General features: G+C 43.0%; 1 protein-coding gene across 1 annotated transcript in view; it reads left to right on the top strand.

Moving 5' to 3' along the window:
• LOC107282538 (voltage-dependent calcium channel gamma-7 subunit) overlaps positions 1-20,705 on the top strand; it is a 32,530-nt gene extending 11,825 nt beyond the window's left edge. The window contains exons 3-5 of the mRNA XM_015810332.1: positions 9,029-9,169; positions 13,011-13,156; positions 20,425-20,705. Coding sequence (XP_015665818.1) covers positions 9,029-9,169; positions 13,011-13,156; positions 20,425-20,682 — 545 coding nt within the window. The 3' untranslated portion in view covers positions 20,683-20,705. The remainder of the gene's footprint in view (positions 1-9,028; positions 9,170-13,010; positions 13,157-20,424) is intronic.
• Positions 20,706-27,088: the final 6,383 nt, after the last annotated feature.

Genomic DNA, 27,088 nt, shown 5'->3' with positions numbered 1-27,088 from the left:
ACTGGGTCAAGTCCAAGGCCGTCATGGAAGCCAAGAACTCCTGGGCTGCCGCCGACGTCTCACCCACTGATGGCAGGTTGAAATCCCCCAAGACCATAAGTCTGGGGGTCCCCACCGCCACCCCGGCTATCACGTCAGCCAGCTCAGGCAGGGCTGTTGATACATAGCAGGGAGCCAGGTATATAATCAACAAGCCCATGAGGTCATGAGGTCATGGCAGACAAAAATGGCGCCCAATGCATTAATGGTTACTTTATTCTAAGTGTTAACAGGTTTAAGACCTTCTCTACTTCGGCGGCTTCGTTCTGTCTCCTTCCAAATGCCCCTATATTTCCTTCAGGTAAAGTCCAACAAATAGCTACTTCAAATATTATATCAACCCTGTTTTCCACATTTTGCTAAATTACTGCATTCAAATTACAGGAATTGGTTTGAGGTGTATTTTTTCATGTTCTTGTACAGATGATCAACTAATGAGGCTTAAACTTTTTCCAGAATGCAGCAGAGTTTCAACATCTGTTGATTTCACAGACATGCAGTTTATTTCCCGTTTTGCCTAAAGAGCAGCGACATCTACAGAGTGTGACAATGTTGTCAGAGTGATGCCACGCAAGAAGCAATAGTGCCATACAATCTCCACCCCTCTCATGTACAAACAGACAGTATGGGTTATGATGCATGATGCTCGATTAAACATTATCCCTCCTCCCAAGACACCTCTGTTGAAAATTTTCTGATTCTGATAATATTGACTAAAACAGTAGTCTCCCACCCACCCAGGAATCAGGGATCCTAATCACAGAGATGGGTTTAATTGGTGCCTCAAAGTTTATTTATTTTTAATCTTCCATTCTTTTATAAAGGGATTGGTAAAATGAATGCTCTTTGCTCTAACCCAGATTGCTAATTCAAAATAAATCAAGTATCCTGAATATGGGCCATTTTCTTGTCAAAAAGGGAGATGGTTAATAGAGCCTTGCACAATAATTCATCCAAGAATTCCAGAAGAGTTAACAAGTTGACAGTTTTGTGGAGAAAATGGGATGGGCGTGGCAGAGAGAAAGAAAACCTGTACATGACTCTCTTCTGTGGGAGGTTGAAAATAATAATAATAATAATAATAATAATAATAATAATAATAATAATAATAATAATAATAATAATAATAATAATAATAATAATAATAATAATAATAAAGTTGGAAGGGACCTTGGAGGTCATCGAGTCCAACCCCCTGCCCAGGCAGGAACCCTATACCATTTCAGACAAACGGCTGTCCAGTCTCTTCTTAAAAACTTCCAGTGTTGGAGCATTCACCACTTCTGGAGGCAGGTTGTTCTCACTGTCAGGAAGTTTCTCCTTAGTTCTAGGTTGCTTCTCTCCTTGATCAGTTTCCACCCATTGCTTCTCGTCCTGCCTTCAGGCGCCTTGGAGAATAGCTTGACTCCCTCTTCTTTGTGGCAGCCCCTGAGATATTGGCAGTCAGGTTCCCAAGATTAGCATGAACTAATGTTTACCACTAATAGGAATCAGGTGCATCTGGGATTGAGTGGGTAAGGGGGCAGCTACTTAGCTCTGGCTTCAAACTTAAGGAAATGCTTAAACACATGGGTGTCAAACTCACCGGGTCACGTGACGTGTTGCGACGTATCTCAACTTTTTTTGCATTGCTGGAGCTGGGGTGGGCACAGCCTCCGCATGATGCGACCAGCCCACAGGCCTGGCTTAAAACAGGAACATACCAAGGTGCAAAACATCCTGGACAGAGATGTTTGAGGATATTTGTAGGTTGGTATGTCTTTTCGGGCAAAATCTAGAAACTGCCCCCAACAGTTGATCAGCAACAGGTTCAAATATCCTACCTAGACTGCAAACATTCAAATAACTATAGGTAGTCCTCACTTTATGGCCCTAATTGGGACCAGAAACTCTGTCACCAAGTGAAGAGGTAATTAAATGAAACACCAGGTGATTGCCCCATTTACTGACAGCAGTCCCAGTTCCAGTTATTAAGCAATTCACCCACAGTTGTTAAGCAAGATGTCATGTGATTGTGACTTGCGATTCCTTCTGGCTTCACCATTGACTTGGCTTGTCAGAAGCCAAATCAATAGGAAGGTCACAAATGGGGATCACATGACTGGGAGATGCTGCGACACTCATAAATGCATGACAGTTGCCAAGTGCCTGGAAGCTGCAATGGTCTTAAGTGTGAGGATCGCTCATAAGTCACTTTTTTCAGCGCTATCATAACTTTGAACAGTTGCTAAATGAATGGTCACTAAGTGAGAACTACCGGTATAGATGACAGCTAAGGCTTCAGGATTCCTGTATCTCTTGGCTGCCATCCAGCAATCATTCAGATGTCTGCAGTCCAGCTATAATACACTTAGGTACAGTGGAGAACAGCTGTTTGGAGGATCTGCTTTGCTAATGGATTTAGCCTCTTCTGAAGAATGGTCAAGTTGATGTCCCAATAAACAGAAGAAGAGCCATGGTGGCACAGTGGTTAGAATGCAGTATTGCAGGCTGACTCTGCCCACTGCCAGGAGTTCGATCCTGACTCAGCCTTCCATCCTTCTGAGGTCAGTAAAATGAGGATCCAGATTGTTGGGGGCAATATGCTGACACTGTAAACCACTTAGAGAGGGCTATAAAGCACTATGAAGTGGTATATAAGTCTAAGTGCTATTGCTGTTGCTAAACACTCCAGACAGGTGATTGATGAGTGAAAAATCGTAGTTCCAGCTTTTGGAGGGTTGTAGGCCTTGGCACCCAGCAACTCTTTTTACCCCAAGGAGAAAAGGAAGAATACCTGTGGATAACTTAGTGAATCATCTGATTGTACCAAAGAAATGCACAACGAGGTTTTGAAAATGCCATGGATTGCAACTGGCATATGAGTGAAAAAACACACTTCTTCAGAGCAGCTAAGGTCACTGAGATTAAAATTAAGGTAATTTTATGGGAATTTGGCAGCAAGTAAAGATCTCCATGGCAGCAGTTAGGAGCAAAGGAGGCTACCATATCTGTTCTGCACAAATCCAGATAGCCACTAGATGGCAGTAATGAGTTCAGAGTCTGCTGTTCTCGCTGCTGCCATCTAATAATTATCTCACTTTTTGCTACAAATGCTGTAACCCTAAACTCTAAGAGAGTGTATGTTTTTGTGTGTATATGTCTGTGAGAGAGAAATACGAATATATATCCCTGCCCCCTCTGCTGGATAAAATAAGGAACTACTTCACTCTTATATTTTAAACTGGGGGAAAAATATTTTGTGCTCCCAGCAGTCAGCGCTGGTCAGAAAATGGTGCAATCCTGGCATGCAGAGAGTAGTAAGAATTATGCAGCTCATTATTGGTGCTGTCCCAAGCAGAAATTCCAGCAAGGACAAATGGGATAGTCAATGGAAATCTCATTTTATCAGCAGCAAACTCTTGTGCATTCCACACTGAAGGGGAAAAACTCAGCTATGACAATCTGGAGGAAAAAGCACATTGAGGATGGATTTAAGCAAAAAGTGAAGGCACACCTGATGTTTGTATCAGGATGGGGGAGAAGAAATCTTAAAACAGGTGAAATGGAGCGAGTGGACTTTTATTGAAAAGGAGATGTTACTGGCTGCTATCAAACCTGTCCTTCCCAGTTTTATATTTATTCTTTTTTTATACCCAGCCATACCCAGAATCCTCTGTCAGCACAAGCAATGACTAATGGAATGGAGAATAGATAGGAAAGGGTGACTGAGGGCCTTATGTGACGTGATTCCTGTATAGGCTGAGATCAATTTTCCCCAGTTCAGTGCCCGTATGATCAGCAGGCCTTCTGTTATGATGCCTCTGGGGAGATGGGAACGGACGTGCAGATCACTTGATTTCAGATTTCTTGGCAGCAATACCAAAATGATTGGCCACTATCTTCTTCTGAGATATTGTTTAGTTTCTCAGTCTACGCTAGACTGAGTAATATTCCCTGTTGATTCTCCCGCCCAGATACTAACCTAGTCCCCATCCTAGACAAGAGAAGCCATTTGCTGTCAACTGCTGGGTCAGAGGTTGACCAATAAAAGAGGATATTTGTAGCTCATGATTGAGTTTTGGGGTCCTTGGTGCTCTCTGAACCTGATAATAATAATAATAATAGTAGTAGTAGTAGTAGTAGTAGTAGTAGTAGTAGTAGTAGTAGTAGTAGTAGTAGTAATAATAATAATAATAATAATAATAATAATAATAATAATAATAATAATAATAATAATAATAATAATAATAATGATAAAGTTGGAAGGGACCTTGGAGGTCATCTGGTCCAACCCCCTGCTCAGGCAAAAAACTCTATACCATTTCAGACAGATGGCTGTCTAGTCTCTTCTTAAAAACTTCCAGTGTTGGAGCATTCACCGCTTCTGGAGGCAGGTTGTTCCACTGGTTAATTGTTCTAACTGTCAGGAAGTTTCTCCTTAGTTCTAGGTTGCTTCTCTCCTTGATTAGTTTCCACCCGTTGCTTCTTGTCCTGCCTTCAGGTGCTTTGGAGAATAGCTTGACTCCCTATTCTTTGTGGCAGCCCCTGAGATACTGGAACACTGCTATCATGTCCCCCATCGTCCTTCTCTTCATTAAACTAGACATACCCAATTCCAGCAACTAGGTAACCCCATCAGTGTTAGCAGAGAGACTATTATTGTCACAGTGAGGGATCACAATTCCAACAGGCTGGAGCTAGGGCAGACTAGAAAATAAGGACAATAGGGAAAGGACAAGAAACGTTATTTCTTATGTATATAGTTATTATGCACGGGGAATTCTTGTAAGGAGAAACATTCAAAATCATATATTTTACTTTCAGAGATGGGGTACTTTGGCCCCAATATTGATGCATATAGTCTGACCTTGTTTGAATGCTACAGAACCTGGAACAGGGAATGTCAATTTATAAGATGTTCCTAACTATTTCGTATTGCAGGCAATAAATACCAAAGTGGAGCAGAGTTCATGGAGCAGAGTTATAGGTAGTCCTTGATTTATGAGCACAATGGAGCCCAATATTTATGTTGTTAAGTGATAAATTTGATAAGTGAGTTTTGCCCTATTTTATGACTTTTCTTGCCACCTTTGTTAAGCGAATCACTGCAGCTGTTAAATTGATAACACTGTTGTTAAGAGAATCTGGCTTTCCCCATTGACTTTGTTTGGCAGAAGGTCACAAAAGGGGATCACATGACCCTGGGACACTGCAACCGTCCTAAATATGAACCAGTTGTCAAAGCATCTGGATGTAAACCACATGACTATGGGGATGCTGCAATGGTTGTAAGTGTGAAAAATGGTCATAAGTCACTTCTTCAAGTGTCGTTATAACTTTGAACGGTCACCAAATGAACTGAAATTAAGGACTACCTGTACTGGGAAATCTCCTCCTCCTCCTCCTCCCCTTACTCAAAACTTTGTACAGCATTAAAAAAGTAACACTACTCTTGTTCTACACCTCAATATGTAAAATAAGGTGATGGGCTGCTGAGATAGGGACAAAATCTAATATATATTTTGCCCCATCTTAGCAGCCTAACACTTCATTTGCTGTGTGTTAGAGGCGATCAAACCGGTCAGTCCTAGAGGAGATCAACCCCGACTGCTCTTTAGAAGGCCAGATCCTGAAGTTGAAACTCAAGCACTTTGGCCACCTAATGAGAAGGAAGGACTCACTGGAGAAGAGCCTAATGCTGGGAAAGATTGAGGGCAATAGAAGGAGGGGACAACAGAGAACGAGGTGGCTGGATGGAGTCACTGAAACAGTAGGCGTGAGTTTAAATGGACTCCAGAAGATGGTAGAGGACAGGAAGGCCTGGAGGAACGTTGTCCATGGGGTCGCGATGGATCGGACACGACTTCGCAACTAACAACAAAGAGTTGTCTTTGACCATGTTGGCTTAGGGAAGTTGCCCAATGTTTTGATCAGGGCATAGATTGAGAAAATTGCTATAACCAGCTCCCTAACATTAGTAGCAAAGTCACATTCAGCTCTTGCTGACTGCACACCAAGGCACATCCATATCATTCTCTTAGCAATCGTATAGAAGTTAGTGATTCATCGTGTTCCTCTGGCTTCTGAGACTACTCAGAAGCCTTGGGAATTTGGGGTGCTCTCTTGTCTGCCTTGATTAACTCGACCTTGCCTCAAAGCTTCTTCAAACAGACAGTCCAGGTATCTTGATGAGGAAGGTCGTTGAATGCGAAGCTTGAGGGAGCTCTTGCATTATTAATTCAAACACGGACGTGGGTAGATACAGTTTGCCCTGCAGAGGTCAGAAAAGCTGCTCTTTCCCAAAGGTCTTCCATGCCACTGCTCAGAGGTGCAGGATCCAAGTCACCCCATTTGATTATAAAGGAACTAATGAAACGTCCAGACGCCAGTAGGAAACAACAAGCAACAGCTGGAAATTGTGAATTATGTCACCTTACTGAAAATGCGAATCCACAAATACGCAGCTTGAAGGGAATCATAGAAACACAGTATTTATCCCAATTTCTTGTCCTAGGAAACTTTGCATTTTGGAAAAAAAACAAAACACGTTTCAGGCAGAGTAATGAAGTCAAATTCAATATGGCAGTGAGTTGTTAGACTGAATAGAGTGGGATCCACTTATGGTTATATATAAACAAGAAAGTGTATATAAAAATAGTTCCAAAGAGACAGATAATCAGATGTTTGTGCTGTTTTACACTATGACACAATTACATGTCCCTTTTCTGGAGGGGGGAATCTTTTTTCGAGTGAGTGTTGATTCCTGGCAACTGCCTGAACTGGTTTCTGCAGTTTTCTTGGTAAGGTTTTTCAGAAGCGGTTCGTCATTGCCTCCTATCTAGGGCCGAGTGAGGGTGACTGGTCCAAGGTTACCCAGGTGGCTTCAGGCCTAAGACAGGATTAGAACTCGGCAGCCTCTTAGTATCTTGCCTGGTGCCTTAACGACTACAGCAAACTGGCTCTCTTCTGTGTCATTGCAAAGTTATATTAGTCCTGGCTTCCCCTGGCTTATGCTCTGCTAATGAAAGTAACCAAGACCTCAAGACTTAGGACATGTGGGGGGACACACACACACACACACACACACACACACACATGTATTTGTATGTGTTTGTTTGTTTCTGCCCCACCTTTATTAGTTTTACAACAATCCAAGGCAGCAAAGATATCCTTCCTCCTATTTTTCCAACAACAACCTTATGAGGTGGGTTGGGTTGAGAGTGACTGGCCCAAGGTCACCCAGCTAGCTTTCATGGCTAAGATAGAACTTGAACTCACTGTCTCCTGCTTTCCAGACTGGAATCTATAAGTCAGCACGATGTTTCGGTGGTGTAGATTAGGGATGTCAAACTGCCGGCCTGCGGGCCGGTTGCATCATGCGGAGACTGGGCTCGCCCTCAGGCAATGCGAAAAAAGTCACGATACGTCACGTCACGTCACATGATGCGGTGAGTTTGACACCCCTGGTGTAGATGATATGACAATGGTGGCGAACCTATGGCACGCATGCCAGAGGTGGCACTCGGAGCTCTCTCTGTGGGCACATGTGCCGTTGCCCCGCCTCGCCTCCCCCCATGACCCCCTCCTCACCAGCAGCCCCCCTGGAGGAGAGTCGCCCCCGAGCGTGGCCCACACAGAGCAACGCAGCCAAGGACATGGCAGCCAGGCAGTGTAGACAAGACTCTGCCCTCACACCCCATCCCGCACAGTTGATGCTGCGGGGTGTAGGCAGAGGGTGTGGCCGCCATGGCGCTGCTGGGCTGCCTGAGTGATCTGCGGGGGGCCCTGGAGGCGGTGAGTGGCCCTGCAGGCAGGCAGGGTGGGGGACGGGGTGGGGGCGGGGCAGGGGCAGGGGCGGGGCAGGGGGTAGAGCGGGGGTGGGGCCAGTTTTGGGCACTCGGTCTCTAAAAGGTTCGCCATCACTGTGATATGACATGCAAAAAATTGCCATTTTCTATTGTAGCATAATACACATGGAGTGTGTATGCTATGTATGTAAAATTGCAGTAAGGGCAGTGCTTCAAGTTACAATAGATTTTGGCCCACTCACCTGTGATGAGATCTATTTAATACTGTGACCTTGTTCTATAACAAGATGGTATGTACACCCTCAATTATTATTGAAGCTCTAAGATTGGACTTCAAATCTTCACAATATCCTTCCGAGTTCTGGTATCAAGTTTTCTAGCCTTTTTCATCATCACACCCTTCTTATTGTAGTCATCAGTGTCACTTCTGAAACAGCTGAGATATGTTGCACAGTTTTTCCAGAATAAGCATTTTATTAACCCTGAGGTAAAAATGAGTTGATTCAAGTTAAGTTTAAAAACATTTTGCCTCAGTTACTTCACTGTGACAGAACTTGACAGGGAGTCTTATGATTCATTTGGGGTTTTCCTTTCCTTGTAGAGAGAACAGAATCAATTTGCAAGGGAATAAAAAGCATTCTGGTTAACCCTGAAAAAAATTCTGAACCCCACTTTTTAAATGTGGATAGGTTGATTTCAGAAAGAAGTGTCAGATTTAAATAAGGAGGCTGCTAAACCTATTCACAGGGATGTGTCAAAAAAGCCCAGATTGAAACAGAATACAGAATAACAGAATTGGAGGGGATCTTGGAGGTCTTCTAGTCCAACCCCCTGCTCAAGCAGGAGACCCTGGCCTATACCATTTCAGATAAGTGGCTTACCAGTCTTTTCTTAAAAGCCTCCACTGATGGAGCACCCACAACTTCCGAAGGGAAGCTGTTCCACTGATTGATTGTTCTGTCAGGAGATTTCTTCTTAGTTCTAGATTGCTTCTCTCCTTGATTAGTTTCCATCCATTGCTGCTAGTTATTTACCAATGAAGGAAAAGATTGCTGTGTATGCTCTTAAGCTGTCTATTTTTGTGGAATCCATCTGATCTAAGCCTTAATGTGAAATAATCCTGAGCACAAGTCTGGTGATGGACTCAAAATTTAATTTTTTCCCCTTTCTTTTTTCTTTTGCTCCCTTTCTCCTGGCAGAGACCATTCGCACAGCCACCCCCTTTCCCATGGTCAGCCTCTTCCTCGTCTTCACAGCCTTTGTCATTAGCAATATTGGACATATCCGCCCACAAAGAACCATCCTGGCTTTCGTTTCAGGCATCTTCTTCATCCTCTCTGGTAAGAATTCAGAAGCTGGGGCTGTCCTACTAAAGGAGATTGATCTGCAAGCTCTGGGCTGGCTGTAACAGCGGGGACAGTTCTGGGTTGAAGACTGAGGGTGGGAATTTACAATGTGAAGAGAGGAAGATCTAGTGCTGTTTTTTCCAGCCTTGGGAACTTTAAGAAGTGTGGACTTCAACTCCCAGCATGGCTGGCTGGAGAATTCTGGGAATTGAAGTCCACACATCTTAAAGAATCATAGGACTGGAAAGGATCTTGGAGGTCTTCTAGTCCAAGTCCCTGCTCAATTTAGGAGACTTTATATCATCCCGGACAAAGGGTTGTCCAACCTTTTTTGGGAAACCTCCAGGTGATGGAGCACCCAGAAACCTCCAGGTGATGGAGCACCCACAATTTCCAGAGGAAAGCTGTTCTATTGACAGTTGTTCTCCCTGTCAGGAAATTTCGCCTTAGTTCCAGATTGGATCTCCTTCTGAAGAGTTTTCTGCCATCTTAAAAGTTCCCAAGATTGAGAAACACTGATCTATTGCAGGGGTCTCCAAATTTGGGAACTTTTAAGACTTGTGGACTTCAACTCCCAGAATTCCTCAGTCAGCATGTCACAAATCTTAAAGTTGTCAAGTTTGGAGACCCCTGATCTAGTGAAACCGGGTTTAGAAAGGATGACATCAAGGAGATTTTAACAGCACAAAGCAAAACGGTTACGATCAATAAGGCTGTCAGATCCAAGACAGATACAAATACAGAGGTCAATAACTTACATTTTAAATTAAAAAATGGGGTGGTAAAAGAGAGGACAGAGACTTTAAATTCTGCCCTAAAGCTACCCTAAATGTTTGGATTTGAACAGAAAAAATAGTATGCTAATTTGGTAAATGAATGAATGAATGTTGATGGATAGTATCCAGATTTTCCTTTTAATTAATGGAAAAGGATTAGGAAATGCTTTCCTCTGTATCCTTCCCATGTGCTCCTAAACTTTGCTCCAAAGCCCCATAGGAGTGGGGAGTATAGGGTCTGCAAAACAGGATAGAATATCTGTGAAAATCATGCCCTTTGTCACGTTAACTGAGGCTTCTAGGAGTTCAAAAGACTCTACAAGCAGTCCTCACTTAATGACTGCCCTGTGTAGTGACTGTTCAAAATTATGACAGTGCTGGAAAAGTAATTTCATGCTTGCAACGGTCACAGCATCCCTGTGATCACGTGACTGAGATTTGGGTGCTTAGCAACCAGTGGGTTTACTACCATCGCAGTGTGTTGCAGTCACATGATCGCCATTTATGCAGTTCACAGCTGTTCCCGATAGGCAAGGTCAATGGTGAACCTGGCAGTAAAATAACAAGTTGTGGTCATGTGATATCTCACTTAACAATCCTGGGGAAAGTGAGGTTATAAGCTCATTGTGGTCACAAAATGTCTTGCTGAACATTCGTGCTGTTTAGCGATGGAATTGCAGATTCCACTGGTCAGTACCACTACCAGTATTAGTGGAAATGCAAGATTTTAGGACTAAGAGCCTCTGGTGTGTGTTACATGTTTGGTAGTAGGAAATTTGTTTTGTTTTTTTCATGGTCATCACCCAACAGTTCATTGTTCATCCTGTTTCAAACTCTGCTGCTTTGGGTGATATAAATCTGAATTGTGGCGCTGCTGTGGGTGAAGATATTGGCTCATGGGCTTAGGCGTTTTTTCAGAACTTGCCCCACTGGGTTGGTGGAGATGATAGAAGAAGAGGTTCTTTACTGACCGAGTATCCTGTCTTAAAGACCTGAATAAACTTGCACTGCTGACACTTGATTAATGCAAGGGAAGAGTGCCCAATGCATCTCTTGCTCACTTACTCTCTGCTGCTTCACAGCCCCTCCCAACTATCAGTTCTTGGTTCAGGCTGACGTTGAATATGAGTTTAGTGCTTGTCTAAAAGAGCACTAAACCTTTATTCAGAAGTACCTTGACCAGTCATTGTCAGGCACAGGGGTGGAATAGGGATGTTCAATTCCTCTCTGCCACCTAGAGACCAATTGTTGTTCAAGCTGGTCTAAGTCTCCAGAGGGCATCCTACAGAGGGTAGAGACCCCACTGAAAGGACAGGGCTTTCCCACCATTCCAAGCGGAATTTCCTAGATGACGGTGCCTAGAGCCCCAGATGTTGGAATTAGCCCAGCACCAATTGGCCAATTCAGGTGGGCACCAGTTCACCCCTTCTCATTTCCTCCACTCCTTGGTCATACTGATTCCTCATAGAATTTTGCAGGGATTGCAGTCATCAGGAGGAAGAAAAGAAGAAGAAAATGGCTTCCATTTTCTTTTAGGATAGTTAGAACTGCAGAAAAAAACAATTGCAATCAGCTTGCCTTCCATAGAAGGCCTGTATATTGCATGGGTGAGAAGGAGGGCTGAGAAGGTATGTACAGACCCCTCACATCCTGGACATGAAGTGTTTCAACTCCTCCCCTCAGGATGATGCTATAGGGTGCACTGCATGCTAAAACAACTTGACACAGGGACAGTTTTTTCCCTCGTGCCATCACTCCACTGAACACCTTAATCCTCACAGTATTTTTTTTATGTCTAAGTATATTTACCCATGTTATATAGCTGTAGTTTTAGTATTATCCTTCTCATCTTCTCTACTACCCATTATTGGTATCATATTATGCTTATTATTACTCTATTGCTTTGCATTTACAGTGAGAGCTTCTGCGCTAGAGACAAATGCTTTTTGTGTCTAATCATACTTAGCCAAATAAAGTATTCTATTCTTTTCATATGTTTCATAGGCAACATCTATGTTAGAAGCAAGAGGAAGGGGTAAAGGAAGCTGAATAAGCAGTATTGCCTCCAGATGTCTACAGAAATTCTCCGTCATCCAGGTCACGGTTGTCCCACGGATGCTTTTTTCCAAAAGGCAACTGGACTTTCTTGGTTTGTTTTTTTGAAAACATTCGCTTCTCATCCAAAGAAGCTTCTTCAGTTCTAACTCAGTTCAGTTAGTACTGAAGAAGCTTCTTGGATGAGAAGCAAAATGTTTTTAAACAAATTAAAAAAAAAACAACCAAGAAAATCCAGTTGCCTTTTAGAAAAAGCACCTGTGGGATATTGCCTCTAGAGTTGGTTGGGACCCCTGAACGTGAAGAAAGTCAGGAAAGAAGCAGCAAGTCCAAATTGCACTTCTTCTTTTTTATTATTATTAATTACAGCTGCAAATTGCACTTCTCTGGTGCAAGAGTACCAAGAGATGCTGAAGATCAGTAGTTGCAAGACATTGCCAGGAGTAATTTTAATATTAAGTCTACAACGTAGTGTTGGCATTGAAGAGAAAGTGGTAGAAATCCGTGAAACTGCTCCACAAATCTGTACAGCAGTGTGCTGCCCTGCCCTGCAAACACACCTGTATATGTCAGTGCTTCTATGCTATGTGCTGTCTTGACCAAAAAATGAAACTGAGCTTGGAGCTGTGAAAGAGACAAGAAGCGCCCTTGACTTTCAGTGCCTCATTGGGCAGTTTTTGAGAACAGCATCCAACCTACAGTTTGAGAGCACCATTGTGATCCAGAGCAAAGGTTCTCCTCATTGAGAGGAATATAACAGTGGGGATGGGATGGGGGGGAGCATTATCTGCCCAGGGGCAATCTCCCCACAAAGCTAAACATGAAAGACCTTTGGTTGGCTAAGGAACAGTTGCAGAGATTGGACCACAATTCAATCCCAAATGAAGGTTCTACAAACCACCATCCTTAGACTTACCTCGAAATTGGTAGAAATGAGATAACATCCCTTTTGCCTGGTGTTTCTTCTCCCAATCCCAACCTTTGTCTTCTCTGCTCTTCTTCAGGGCTGTCCCTGGTGGTGGGCCTGGTCCTGTACATCTCCAGCATCAATGACGAAGTGATGAACCGTCCCAGTGGCTCGGAGCAGTATTTCCAGTATCGCTATGGATGGTCCTTCGCATTTGCTGCCTCCTCTTTCTTGCTCAAAGAGGTACAGAAGAGAATCTAAAACCCCTCAATTCTAGCAGGCATCACTCATTGTTCGGTTCCTTTCATATCTTACTGCTAAGTCAAAATGCAATTGGTTTGGGCTTAATGGGTTGTGTGGACACTGTTCTGGATCATGTTTGGTATTTATTGAGTTAAGTGCTGTCTCCTTAAGAGATGGCTTATGGGAAATGTAGTTTTAGCTAGTTAGCTATCTCATGTTAACAGGTCAGTAGTAGGAGGAGCCTCTGAGCTCTTTTCAGGACATACTGGCTAAGTGCTCAGTTTGGAATGCTTTTGTTTCATCCAGCCTCATGGCTCCTAGCCACATGGCTTGGAGGTCCTATGCCAACATGTGAGTCTTATGCAGAAGGAGAGGGGAAAATCCATCATCAAATTACTGTTCTGCCCCAGACAGAACAGACTACTTTAATCCCATCTGGAACAGACAAATAACTCAGCAGAATAAGCAAAGAACATCGCCTTTATTTCTAGGAATTATAAACAATAACTCACTGTTATGTAGAGACACAATGAACTATGTGTTAGGCCACTTGCCGTTGTGACATAATATTGCCTAAAGCCCCCGCCTGGCCCACTTTAGTTTGTCCACATTGTCGTTATATCTGCCCACTTCTTGGATATTCTGCAAGTTACAAGAGAGGAAAAGGTTTTGGCTGTCGAAGTGTGATTTTAAAAATCATGGCTCACTGCAATGTGTGAATCCGGTGTGCCTCAAATAGCATTTTCCAGGCTTAGGGTCGGAGCAGAAGGAATTGCTTGCCTCCTTCACCAGATGGCTGGAAAAGCCTCATGTGGTGTAGCTGCCAGCAATCTCCACATTAAAACAGCAACAAGAAGGATTTCTGAACAGTGCTGGACAGCATTTCAGAATCTGACCCATGGACTGTGAGATGAACAACAGTGTCTTGAGTCACTCCCACCTCAGTCACTTTGAGGCTAACAATAGGTCCCCAAGCAAGTCTTTGTTTACATCACACCACTGCATTGTTGTTCCTCTTCTGGCTTGTAGAGCACAATATACAGACTATGTTGGCACTCTGGTTTATTTCAGGCAAATTTGTAGCTTCCTGGACCCGACAGTGAGTAGTTTGTGATGGGATGAAAGAGTTCCTGTCTACTGGGCCTGCCATCCTCAGCTTTTTGTTGTTGTTGTTGTTGTTTTCATTGTTGTTGTTGTTATTCTGGCCATTCCTTCTAACAGAAATTGTAGCTATGAAGATACCTCGACTTAACGACCAGTTGCTTAGTGACCATGTGAAGTTACAACGCACCATCCTTGGTTCTGAAGTTCCGACAACCACTTCCCCTGCAGTCATGTGACTACATTTACAGTCATTTTTAAACTGGGTTTTTTAGAAATTTTAATTATCACAACATAAAAATTTTGGTTTTAATTTGGTTTTATTTGGTGGGGTGTGTGGGTCTTTCTTTGTTTTAATAATGTTGTGAGCCGCCCTGAGTCCTTCGGGAGAAGGGCGGGATATAAATTGAAATAATAAATAAAATAAATAAATAAATTTGCAGCGTCCCATGGTCACCTGACCACATTTTATGATGTTTTTGCCAAAAATCTGAACATTTACTTCTGTTTTTTTCAGTGAAATTAGTACATAGGAGCCATAGCTTTGCTTAATGATTGTGATGTTCACTTAATCACCACAAAAAAAGATTGCAAAATCGGGTTGGTCACCCGGATGGCCTGTTTTTAAGACTGTCATGACTTACAGCCATGATGGGCAGGCTCCATTATGGTTGTAATTCGAGGACTACCTGTATGCACAGCTATTTTACATAGCTACCAGGGCATCTTTAAATATTCTTTTTTCCACATCTCCCTGAAACAGATAATCTTGGTGTCTTGCAAACATGTATATCTTTATTTTTAGTTGCTGACTTTTTTTTACAACAAAATACCTGTATATTGCTGACTACAAAATTTACACAAACATTATCACAACTACACTTATACAGTGTTTTAGTTCTTCTCCTGCTCCCATAGGTCCCCTCAAGCAATTTTTTTGAAGATGTTAGTTTTGTTGCCTTCCTGTTATGATCAAGCAAAGAGACCAGTGAGTCCAAACTGTATTTTTCCTTTGATATAGAAATCTTGTAAGTAGATTGCCCAATTCTGCTCAGGGAAAGAAAAATATCTTAAAATCTTGACAAGTGCACAGTGGCTGGAGAGAGAGTAATTTTTAAAACTGCAGTGTTTTAAATTATTTATCTATTTAAAGAACGTATATGGCTGCCTATCTCACACAATGGCTTATAACAGACAATACAGGTAATCCTTGATTTCTGGCCACAGCTGAGCCCCAAATTTCTATTGCCAAGACAGTTGTTAAGTAAGTGTTACCCCATTTTACCACCTTCCTTGCCACAGTTGCTAAGTGAATTGCTGCAGTTGTTAAGTTCGTAACCCGGGTTGTTAAGTGAATCTGGCTTCCCCATTGACTTTGCCTGTCAGAAAGTCACAAAAGCTAATCACGTGACCCTGGGACGCTGCAACCGTCATAAATATGAACCAGTTGCCCAGCAACTAAATTTTGATATTGTGACCCTCTGGATGCTGCAACGGTTATTAAGTGTGAAAAACGGTCAGGTCATTTTTTTCAGTGCCATTGTAACTTTGAACGGCCACTAAACAAGTGGCTGCAAGTCGAGAACGACCTACAAAAGCAACAAAGTAAAACTAGAACAAACACTAGCTTGGACTAACACAGGGGTCTTCAAACTTGGCCCTTTTATGACTTATGGACTTCAACTCCCAGAATTCTTCAGCCAGGCACGCTGTATATCCCCTTTGCAGAAAATAATATGGTTCATTATATCCTGATTTCTGTGTGCCTTGTTCTTCTTTTTCAGAAGAAGAGTAGTAGAGATAGCCCTCAACTTACGACCAGTCATGTAGTGATTGATCACAGTTACAACAGACCTCTCTCGGAGGAGGGGGTTACTTATGATCTGGTTCTGAAGTTCCCACGACTGCCCATCCAGTGGTGGGATTCAGATATGTGAACAAGCGGTTCTCTGTGTGGATGCTGCTTCTGGAAGTCCATTCGGGGCCTGGGCAACAAAAAACTAGCTACCGGTTGTGCCGAAGTGGTCCGAACCAGCTGAATGCCACTGTGCCCATCCCCCCCCCCGTGATCACGTGAGACTGCGTGTTGGTACTCAATCACCGGCCCACATTTATGGCCACTCATAGTATCCCATGGTCACGTGACCATGTTTTGCAATGTTGCTGCCCAAAACTGGCATGTACTTCTCGCTTTCATCAAAACTGGCCCATGGAAAACCATTAGTTCTGTTAACGGCTGCAGTGTTCACTTAAGGATTGCCACAGAAAAGGTCATAAAATTGGGTTGGTCACATGGGTATCCCCTTTTACGACCGTCATGACTTACAAACATGATGGGCAGACTCCATTGCAATCCCAAACTGAGGACCACTTGTAATCCTCTACAAAGACAGGAGATCCAAGAACCAGGGCCAGGTTGACATCCATTTGTTGGTTTTATTGCACTAATCTTGCAAGACTCCGTTCTATTTCTCCCATAGAACAAGTGGCAGTAATGCTGATTACTTGGAATACCTTTTTTTTTTTTTTTTTGCATTTCAAAGGGGTTGGAAACGTCAGTGTTGTCTTCACAAGGACACACAAGGCTGGCTCCTGGCTTAAAGGAGTCTTCTGCATGGCACCCTCTGCTGTAATCTTTCTTTACACTTTACAAGGCCTTAGTAAGGCCACACTTGGAATACTGCATCCAGTTTTGGTCACCACGATGTAAAAAAGATGTTGAGACTCTAGAAAGAGTACAGAGAAGAGCAACAAAGATGATTAGGGGACTGGAGGCTAAAACATATAAGGAACGGTTGCTGGAATTGGGTATGTCTAGTTTAACGAAGAGAAGGGCGAGGGGGGAGATGATAGCAGTGTTCCAATATCTCAGGGGCTGCCCCAAAGAAGAGGGAGTCAAGCTATTCTCCAGAGCACCTGAAGGCAGGACAAGAAGCAACGGATGAAAACTAATCAAGGAGAGAAGCAACCTAGAACTAAGGAGAAACTTCCTGACAGTTAGAACAATTAACCAGTGGAACAACCTGCCTCCAGAAGCGGTGAATGCTCCAACACTGGAAGTTTTTAAGAAGAAATTGGACAGCCATTTGTCCAAAATGGTATAGGGTTTCCTGCCTGAGCAGGGGGTTGGACTAGATGACCTCCAAGGTCCCTTCCAACTTTATTATTATTATTATTATTATTATTATTATTATTATTATTATTATTATTATTATTATTATTATTATTATTATTATTATTATTATTATTATTATTATTATTATTGCCACTTTATGTCTTCCAGAGGCTGTGTAGGACAAGTTCTGTTCATCACAGCAGAATCGTATTCTGACAATTTTCCTCTTTGGGCAAACAATGTCCTTATATTGTCCCCACCTGTTATGTCATGGTTAGCTGTACCCATCTTAACAGTAGTTTCCCTCTTGTTCCAAAATGATCCAGCAACAGTGAATACCTTAAGGTGTATACAAGACGGGCCATGACCCATTGGGTCATCCCTTCAAAGTATTTCCTTACCTAAATAAAAATACAGAATGACCACAGGCAGGCAAAGTAACAATGGGAGCAAGAACAAAACCACGCCCCCTCTGGTCCGCAGAAAAACCTCTCTCCATGGAACCGGTCCCTGGTGCCCAAAAGATTGGGGACCTCTGTTCTAGTCCAATCCCCTGCTCAGGCAGGAAACCCTATACCATTTCAGACAAGTGGCTGTCCAATCTCTTCTTAAAAACTTCCAGTGTTGGAGCATTCACAACTTCTGGAGGGAAGTCGTTCCACTGATTAATTCTTCTAACTATCAGGAAATTTCTCCTTATTTCTAGGTTGCTTCTCTTCTTGATTAGTTTCCATCTGTTGCTTCTTGTCCTACCCTCAGGTGCTTTGGAGAATAGCTTGACTCCCTCTTCTTTATGGCAGCCCCTTGAATATTGGAAAACTGCTATTATGTCACCCTTCTTCCTTCTTTTCATTAAACTAGACCAGGGGTAGGCAACCTTGGCTCTTTTATGACTCGTGGACTTCAACTCCCAGAATTCCTGAGCCAGCCATGCTGAGGGGAAAGGGAGAGGTTTCCCAGCTGAGCCATGCTGGCTCAGGAATTCTGGAAGTTGAAGTCCACGAGTCATAAAAGAGCCAAGGTTGCCAACCCCTGAACTAGACAAACCCAATTCCAGCAACCGTTCTTTATATCTTTAGCCTCCAGTCCCCTAACTAGTGTGAAGATCTTTGAAATTTTAATTATATGGGAGCAATGGATCATGGATTTTGTATGGATCCTTTAAGTTAGCAGATTTGAGGTACCCTAATTCAAAAATGTTTGTACTATGTTGCATCGTTCAGGCTAACTGAAGGTTACGGACAAACTAACAGGAGAATTTTAACAATCTATAGGTGGTCTTCAACTTATGGCCACAAATGACCTCAAAATTTCTGTTGCTAAGCAAGACAGATGTTAAGTGAGTTCCCCCCACCCCATTTTATGATCTTTCTAACCGTTTCTAAGTGACTCTGGCTTCCCCATTGACTTTGCTTGTCAGAAGGTCACAAACGGTGATCACATGATCCTGGAAGACTGCAACCATCATAAATATGAGTCAGTTGCCAAGCATGTGAATTTTGATCACATGATCATGGGGATCCTGCAATGGTCATATGCGTGAAAAACGGTCAAAAGTAATTTTTTTCAGTGTTGTTGTAACTTTGAATGGTCACTAAATGAATTGTTAAATCGAGGACCTGGGAGAGGCAGATAACCGTTCATTTAGTGGCTGTTCAAAGTTACAGCGGCACTGAAAAAAATTGACTTATGACCAGTCCTCACACTTACAACCATCATAGCATCCCCCCAGTCGCATGATCAAAATGCAGGTGCCTGGCAAACCACATGCATTTATGATGGGTTCAGCATCCTAAGGTCACATGATCACCATTTACGACCTTCCCAGCCACTTCAAACAAGGAAAGTCAACGGGGGAAGCCAAGTTCATTTAACAACTATGTGATTCACTTAACAACTGTGACAAAAAAGATCATGAAATCAGGTGTGACTCACTTAACAGAAACCTTGTTTAGCAATGGAAATTCTGGTCCCAACTGTGGTTGTTAAGTCAAGGATTATCTATGCAAAGAAAGTTATACACACATATGCCGTGATATCCCCATAGAATGTAAAGTTTGCAATAGTGCCGAATATCTGTAGCTCAGGTTTAGGATGAGGGTGAAGGTTCGTTCTCCCAGCTTGTGGGTTGGTTTCAAAACATTTTGTTACCAGGCTAAGTAACATCTTCAGTGGAGTTTAGGGGATGTCAGTGTCAGTGCTCCTCTGTTTATAAGGGCTTCATGTGGTCAGTGGGTCTTGTGATGGGTCAGGTGTGGATGTGTCAAGTGAGGGACTTGTGATGGGTCAAGTGAGAGTGTCAAGTAAGGGTCTTGTGATGGGTCAGGTGTAAGTGTGTCAAGTGAGGGTCTTGTGATGAGTCAGGTGTGAGTGTGTCAAATGGGGGTCTTGTGATGAGTCAGGTGTGAATGTATCAAGTGAGGGACTTGTGATGGGTCAAGTGAGGGACTTGTGATGGGTCAGGTGTGGGTGTGTTAAGTGAGGGTCTTGTGATGAGTCAGGTGTGGGTGTCAAATGAGGGTCTTGTGATGGGGTCAGCTGTGGGTGTGTCAAATGAGGGTCTTGTAATGGGGAGATTACATCACATGAAGGTCATTGGGAAGTGAAGTAATGGTGGGGGGGCTTTTGTGAATTGGTTGGAGGTTGGTACTGTCTCTGGTTGGCTGTGTGATTGATTTGGATTCTGAGGCTGGATGTAGGTCGATGTGTCTGTTGATGGAATTGCTTGTGGAGTGCCAGGCTTCAATGAACTCAGTGACACTGACATCCCCTGAACTCTGCTGAAGATGTTACCTAGCCTGGTAGGGAAACTTTTGGAAACCAATCTACAAGCTCGGAGAATGAACTTTTACCCTCAGAATGTAAAGTTCACAACTACAGTGAAAACTATTTTTCATTGTGTTTTATTCCCCATAATAGCTTTCCCATCTGGAAGGTGTCCTATTCAGAGTTCCTAATATTGGTGATGCCAATCTGGTAATGTGACTTGGATGATGGCTGATCATCAGTCTCTGTCCTAATCTCAACCCTTCCTTCTGTCACTGCTCTGCAGGGTGCCGGTGTGATGTCTGTCTACCTCTTCACCAAACGTTATGCTGAAGAGGAAATGTATCGCCCACATCCGGCTTTCTACCGTCCGCGCCTGAGCGACTGTTCTGACTACTCGGGTCAGTTCTTGCACCCTGAAGTGTGGCACCGTGGGCGCAGTCCCTCTGACATCTCCAGCGATGTTTCCATCCAGATGACTCAGAACTACCCACCAGCCATCAAGTATCCCGAACATATGCACATATCAACATCACCTTGCTAGACCTGCCATAGAACATGGTGGACAAGGAGCCTGGCCTTTGCTTGTAGACTACGTTCTCCAATCTCCCCAGCTCCTCCTGAGGCTGCCCTACTAATGGGGACCTCTTTCCTTCTTTGAAGACCTTCTACAACCTGCTTTGCTATAAATGCCATCTCTGTCTCTCTCTCTCTGTCTCTCTTTCTCTCTGTCTGTCTCTCTCTGTCTCTGTCTCTCTCTCTTTCCCTTTTTCCTATTTCCTCCTTCTCCAGCTAGTGGGAGTCTTCCAAGCCACCTATGGAATTGCTGATGCTCATGTTGAAAAACTGTTTTCAGTTCTGGCCTCTTCCAGGAAGCTCCAGCATCCAACGGAAAATTCTTCCTCACCCTTTTCTATCTTCCTGACCCTCCACAGACCAGTGGAAGAAGCGGCACGAAGGAACATGTTTTCCACTTCTGGAGATGCGGCCTCAAATGTTTTCTCCTTTCACTCAGATAGTTGGAATCACTACCAAGAAACAGCTCACCAAGCATGCTTCCCTCAATGTTCTCCCCCAAGATTTGACAAAAATTGGGTTGCGAAACCATCTCTGCTTTTTTCAGATCTCGAGAGGAAGAACTACCAACTGCTGGTTTTTTTTAAATCAATTCCTGATCGGAGAGGTTCAGTGTCCCCATCTTATCAAACAGCACATAATGGCTTTACTGTTATTGGCACCGTATTTAGTTTTTTTGACAGGAAATGGCATCTTATTTTATTTTTCTCCATATCCAAAAAGCCCAATTTCTCCAGCTTTATGCACCTGCAAACAGTAATCTTTCCACGTGTTATATATATATAGGGATACCATATTAGTTTGGCTTAGAATGGCCTGGTCCAAGGAAGCATCTTGCGGGGGGGGGGGGGTTTCCACTGCAAGTAGTCCTCAACTTATGACTGCAACTGAGACCAGAATTTCCTTGCTAAGCAAGTGGTTGTTAAGTGACTCAGCCTGATTTTATGACTTTTTTTGCCATGGTTGTTAAATGAATCACTGCAGTTGTTTTGCGACTCACCCAGTCCTTAAGTGACTTGGTCTTTCCCTATGAACTTTGCTTCTAGGAAGCTGGCTGGGAAGGTCACAAAATGGTGGCCACATGACCCCCAGGGATGCTGCAATGGTGGAAAAGAGATGTCGGTTGCCAAGCAATTCATTACCTGAATTTTGATCATGTGACCATGCCGCAAAAGTTGTAAGAGTAAGGACTGGCCATAAGTCACTTTTTCCAGTGCTTCTTGTAACTTCAAACAGTGGCTAAACGAAGGGTTGCAAGTCGAGGATTAACTGTATTCTGGAATGAAACAAGCTCTGAGGTTGTTGCTAGAGGGATCTAGCTCTGGAAAAAAAAACCAGTTTCCCTAAGTTTTTCCCCAATACTTTTTCATTTACAAATGAATTGTAGTTGGAAGCTACATACCTCCCACCTCTGTAGTTTTCTGTATCCTAAATTCAGTGCTTGCTCCTTCGTTCTCATCTTCTAGATGGGGGTGTCCAACCTTGACAACTTTAAGACCTGTGGACTTCAACTCCCAGAATTCTGGGAGTTGTCCATAAATTTTAAAGTTGCAAAGGTTGGACATCCCTGTCTAGATTCTAACAACCAATGACTAGGCCACTTTTTTATACAGTCAACCAACCCAAGTTTTTGATATTGCTTCCAAGCCTGTTCCTGAAACCTTTGAAATAATGGGGCATCATCCTGACAGGCTAATAGATGGATCCTATCAGGAATATTTTTCCTGCAATCTCTGTTCTAGCTAACATCTAAAACTGCTCCAAAGCTTTGCATACCATTTGCCTTTTTGCTGACTCAACTTCCTGGCTGTTTCTCCATTTTCAGTTTCTTCAGTATTGCGCAGAACCGACTCTACAGGTTGTTCTTCAATAGACCTTTTTGAAGACATTTTCATTCGGACCCCCCATCAATAAGAACATCTAACACATCATTACAGAGGGGTGAGGAACTAACAGTGTCTTCCAGCCATCAATGCCTCAAATGCCACCTCCATCTTAAGCGTCCTGGCCTTGTGAGCCACAGATCGAAGTTCCTTATAACGCAAGACTCTCTTCAGCAAGGTGAAAACCACATTTTTTAAAAAAAAGAATCACAAACAGAGAAAACCCACACTCACAGAGAAAGAATTTAGTAATTTCTCCTTCCTTTTTTATTTCAGACATTATTCATTTTTGGTTTGCCCAATTTATCTGTGCCATGGCTGCTGCTTTACTGCCTTCTCTGTTTTAGTTTCTTCTTAAAATTATTTATATTTTTGGGGTGTCTACTCCTTCACTCTTAATTTTAAATTAACCCCATTTTCATCTTCCTTCCTTTTAATTGTCTTCAACTTTCAATTCCTTACACATTTTATTGCTGGTGCAGACATCTATAAGCATTCCAGAGGCTCATGTTTTCCTTTCTCTGATCTAATTTATTTTTTTGTAATATTCCATTGTTTTAATATATATCCATTATCATTTTAAACACACACACACACACACACACACACCTTTCCCTGTTCCTCCTTTCTCTCTTCAGCTACTCCTTGCTAGCTCCTGTCTGTGGACTGTTGAGCCAAGAAGAACCAAGTATTGAAAAGTGCAATGAAATTTGGAAGAAAATACTATGATAAGCAAGCTTGCCATTAGAATTGCTGGATAAAAAAGGGAGGGAAAGAAAAATAGAGTGCATTTGGTGGAAAAGTGAAGGCAAAAGGAGTAAGAGAAAAAGATGTGAGGAATCTTGGTAGGTCTAAAGGGGGCTATTTTTTATGGAAATACAAAATGCTTTTGATGCTAATGAAATGCAGGTAGTCCTCGAATTATAACCACACGGAGCCCAACATTTCCGATGCCAAGCAAGACAGTTGTTAAGTTTTCCCCATTTTACAACCTTCCTTGCCATAGTTGTTAAGTGAATCACTGCAGTTGTTAAGTTGGTGCCATGGTTGTTAAGTGAATCTATCTTCCCCCACTGACTTTGCTTATCAGGAGGTTGCAAAAGAGGACCGCGTGACCCCGGGAACGCTGCGACCATCATAAATACATGCCAATTGCTAAGCATTTGAATTCTGATCACAGGACCCATGGGGATGTTGTTGCAGTGGTCGCAACTGTGAAAAGTGGTCATAAGTCACTTTTTTCAGTGTCGTAACTTTGAACGGTCACTAAAAAAGAATGGTTGTAAGTCGAGGACTTCCTGTCCTTCATCTCCGCCTCATGCATCCATCTTGTGTAGGCCAAGAGGATGCCATTTTTCCTTCGTGATTTTTTGTTTCGCCAGCCTATTTTCCTGTCCCACAGTATAAGCAAAGTGGGGGAAGGAAATTGTTCCATTTTCTTTATAAGGAATGAGAAAGGAACATGGTCTTATTTGATTAAGTGGCTCATCCATACCTATTTTGCAAGAAAAATTCCCAAATACAGAAGTTTCCCTATATTTGCAATGCAGCCTCCTTGGGAGAAGCAAAGGCCATCCTGCCCTTTTTTACCCAGTATGAAGCGATGGCGATCACCTGAATTAGAAGGCCTTTGAGCAAACCAATGGGCCATTGTGTGCAGACACCGTAGAAGTAGGAAGAAATGGCAAATCACGAGGATTGGTGAAGGATAAAGAACATCGGATCCCTCTGAATGGCTTTCGAAAAGGAGAGGAAGGGAAAAAAATGCTGCAGACTCAGATTTGGCACACAAAGAGCCTTCTGAATCTCTTCCCTCCCCCCCCCCAGGCATGTCTCATCCTGCTGCTGTGTCAGCATCAACTGCAGCTCATTTCACCTTCAGGTAGTGTGTTGGAGATCACAATCCAGCACAACATCTATTTCGTGCACGTGCTTTTTCCTTGTCCTCCCTCAAGGGCATCTCTTCAGGTCTTTTTATTTGCCATTTCCTTCTTCATCCCAGCCTCGGTAGCTTATTCAAAGGAAAGAAGGAGTTGCTAAACTTGCTCTGTTGCAAGGGGGTGTACCTGGTTCAAATAAGTCTTCCTCTTCTCCGCATTTTTATATATATAAAAAAGAACGATTTCCTCTCATGCTTCCCACAACAATTCTGTCAAGTAGGCTGGGCAGAGAGACGGTGATCGACCCAAAGTCAACCATTGAATTTTCATGGCTGTATATAGTGACACTATAATACATTCTAATCTTGGGGTGGGGTTGGGTGGGGGAATGGGACTGGAATATGAATTATGGAAACATCTGCCCTCTAGGAGGCGCTGTGAATGAATGGGACCCTACAAATTACTCTTTGCCCTGAATTAAGTTTCCAGTCCTTTTGATCTCATAGCTCTAAGAAAACATTACTGTGATAGATACATAGTAATATTGATTTCTGCTTCCTATTTAAAGGCTGCTTTTTTTCAGAAGAAGGACCGTGGCATAGATAAGAGGAGCAAGCCACTGTAAACTTTGCATGGCAGAGTCTGAAGGTCTTTGGGTATGTTCTCCAGATTTTGTGTGGCTACGGTCAGGATCACTTCTCCTAAGTAGACCCATTCTGTTCTTATTGGTCTTGGACATTCTCCATAAGCCAGTCCATACAACCCCCATGAGTGCAAAATGTTCTTTCACAACTGAGAAGAAATAATCTATAATATTCTAGAGGTCCACAAGAGGCATTCAGGTGGGATCATCTCTTGATTGGTAAGCAGGAATAATGAAAGGGAAGACGAGACCACAGATTTTCCAAATTTTTCTCCATCACCTGGAAAACTCTTCATCCTGGGCCAGTGGTTTTCCTTTCGGAACACAACATCTGGCCGCGGTGAAGCTGTGATTGGACAACTAGGAAAACCCTGATCATAGCGAAACAGTCATAGAAACTGTAAGGTAGGAGTCCCCAGCCCCTGGGCTGCAGCCCCAACCCCTGGGCCGTGCAAGTGGTGGGTGAGTGTGTGCGTCTGTGCATGCAGCTCTATTTGCATGAGTGGTGGCTGCTTACACCCACTGCTCGTGTAAATGGAGCTGTGTGCACTCATGCAAGTGCCTGCTGCTTGCATAGAACCTGTCCCCTCTCTCCCCCCGCCAAGCCTGAAAGGTTGGGGACCATGGCCATAGGGAATCTGTAGATGTAAGAACTTTCCAGCAGACATGTTAGCAAGTAATCAAACACCGAGTAACATTGCTGTGGGATTAAAGTGGTTTTACCATTCAGTCCTATGCATATTTACTCAGACATTACTCAGCTACAGAAAGCTAAAAAGAATTTCTTGTTCTTAAGTAGGGCTTAAGTGAATTTAGTCACAGATATCTAAAGCCCCAGCCAGTGAACCTGCTGAAATCCTATGACAGCATATTCAATCATGCTTTTTTTAGAAAACAACTCTTCTAAATAAATAAGCATATATTCTTTATTTTATATGTTTTTAATGGATGTCCATGAAAATATTAATTGATGTCATATTTATTTAGGATTGCAGTCTCGTTTATGATAAGGAAATTTTTAGGAAAAAAGTTTATTCCTTGTATCTCCTTGAAAATGATTAAAGACTCAATATTCAAGTTTAAAAAAAAAAGGCAATGTTTATACCACCAGACCAATTCCAAAATATACGTAACAGCCATAAGCTCACAGAATGACAGACGAGAGCTTTGGATGCAGGAATTTATGTTTTTATAGGGAAAAAAATGTATCATATTCTGATTGTTTACACAGAAATAAATCCCACTAAAGTGGGCAGCTGTGTCGTGTAGTAATCAGGTGTGTAGAATCTCGCAGCTTTGTGTACGCTTGCTAACACATGGAAGATTAAGGTATACAGGCTGTGAATGAAAATTCACACCCGCAAGCAAGTGCAAAGATGCTGTGAAAAATAAAAAGAGTGCCCACTGGTTTCTTCCCACATTTTTCTAACTGTTGGTTTGTGGGAAGGTCATCCTTTTGTGTCCCGTGGCTGATGGGCAAGAGGCACTCTTCCAGCTGATTCCTGCCTCCGAGATACAGCAACAAAATTGACAAATCAACATTGCAATCTTGTCTGTTAGGAATCCCTTTGAGAGATGGGTCCAATTAGAGCAGCGGTTTATTTTCTCAGGCTTCTGTCCCATTCCACACACACATCTCAAACCACCCCAAAACCAGGAGCCCTCCATAGCACCATTTCCAATTAATGTATTGCATTAAAAGGCATACGTTTTCAGGAGCTTCTGATCAGCGACTAAGCATGGCTCTCCTCCTACAGCAGACATGTCAAACACAAGGCCCGGGGGCCGGATGCGGCCCGCGAAGTGGTTTCATGTGGCCCACGAAGCCATCCTGGAAACAGTGAGGGAATGGCCCCCTCTCCCTTGGCCCTGGCCCAGGCCAGCCGGGAGCCAATGTACAATTTTGTGGTGGCCATCTATGCTGAAATGTATTCAGTCTTAGTTCTATAAGCCCCCCCCCCCCCCCCC

Source organism: Protobothrops mucrosquamatus, unplaced genomic scaffold, assembly GCF_001527695.2.
Source record: "Protobothrops mucrosquamatus isolate PMUCROS unplaced genomic scaffold, P.Mucros_1.0 scaffold8, whole genome shotgun sequence".
Taxonomy (NCBI): Eukaryota; Metazoa; Chordata; class Lepidosauria; order Squamata; family Viperidae; genus Protobothrops; species Protobothrops mucrosquamatus.
This window is presented reverse-complemented; position numbering and strand designations above follow the sequence as displayed.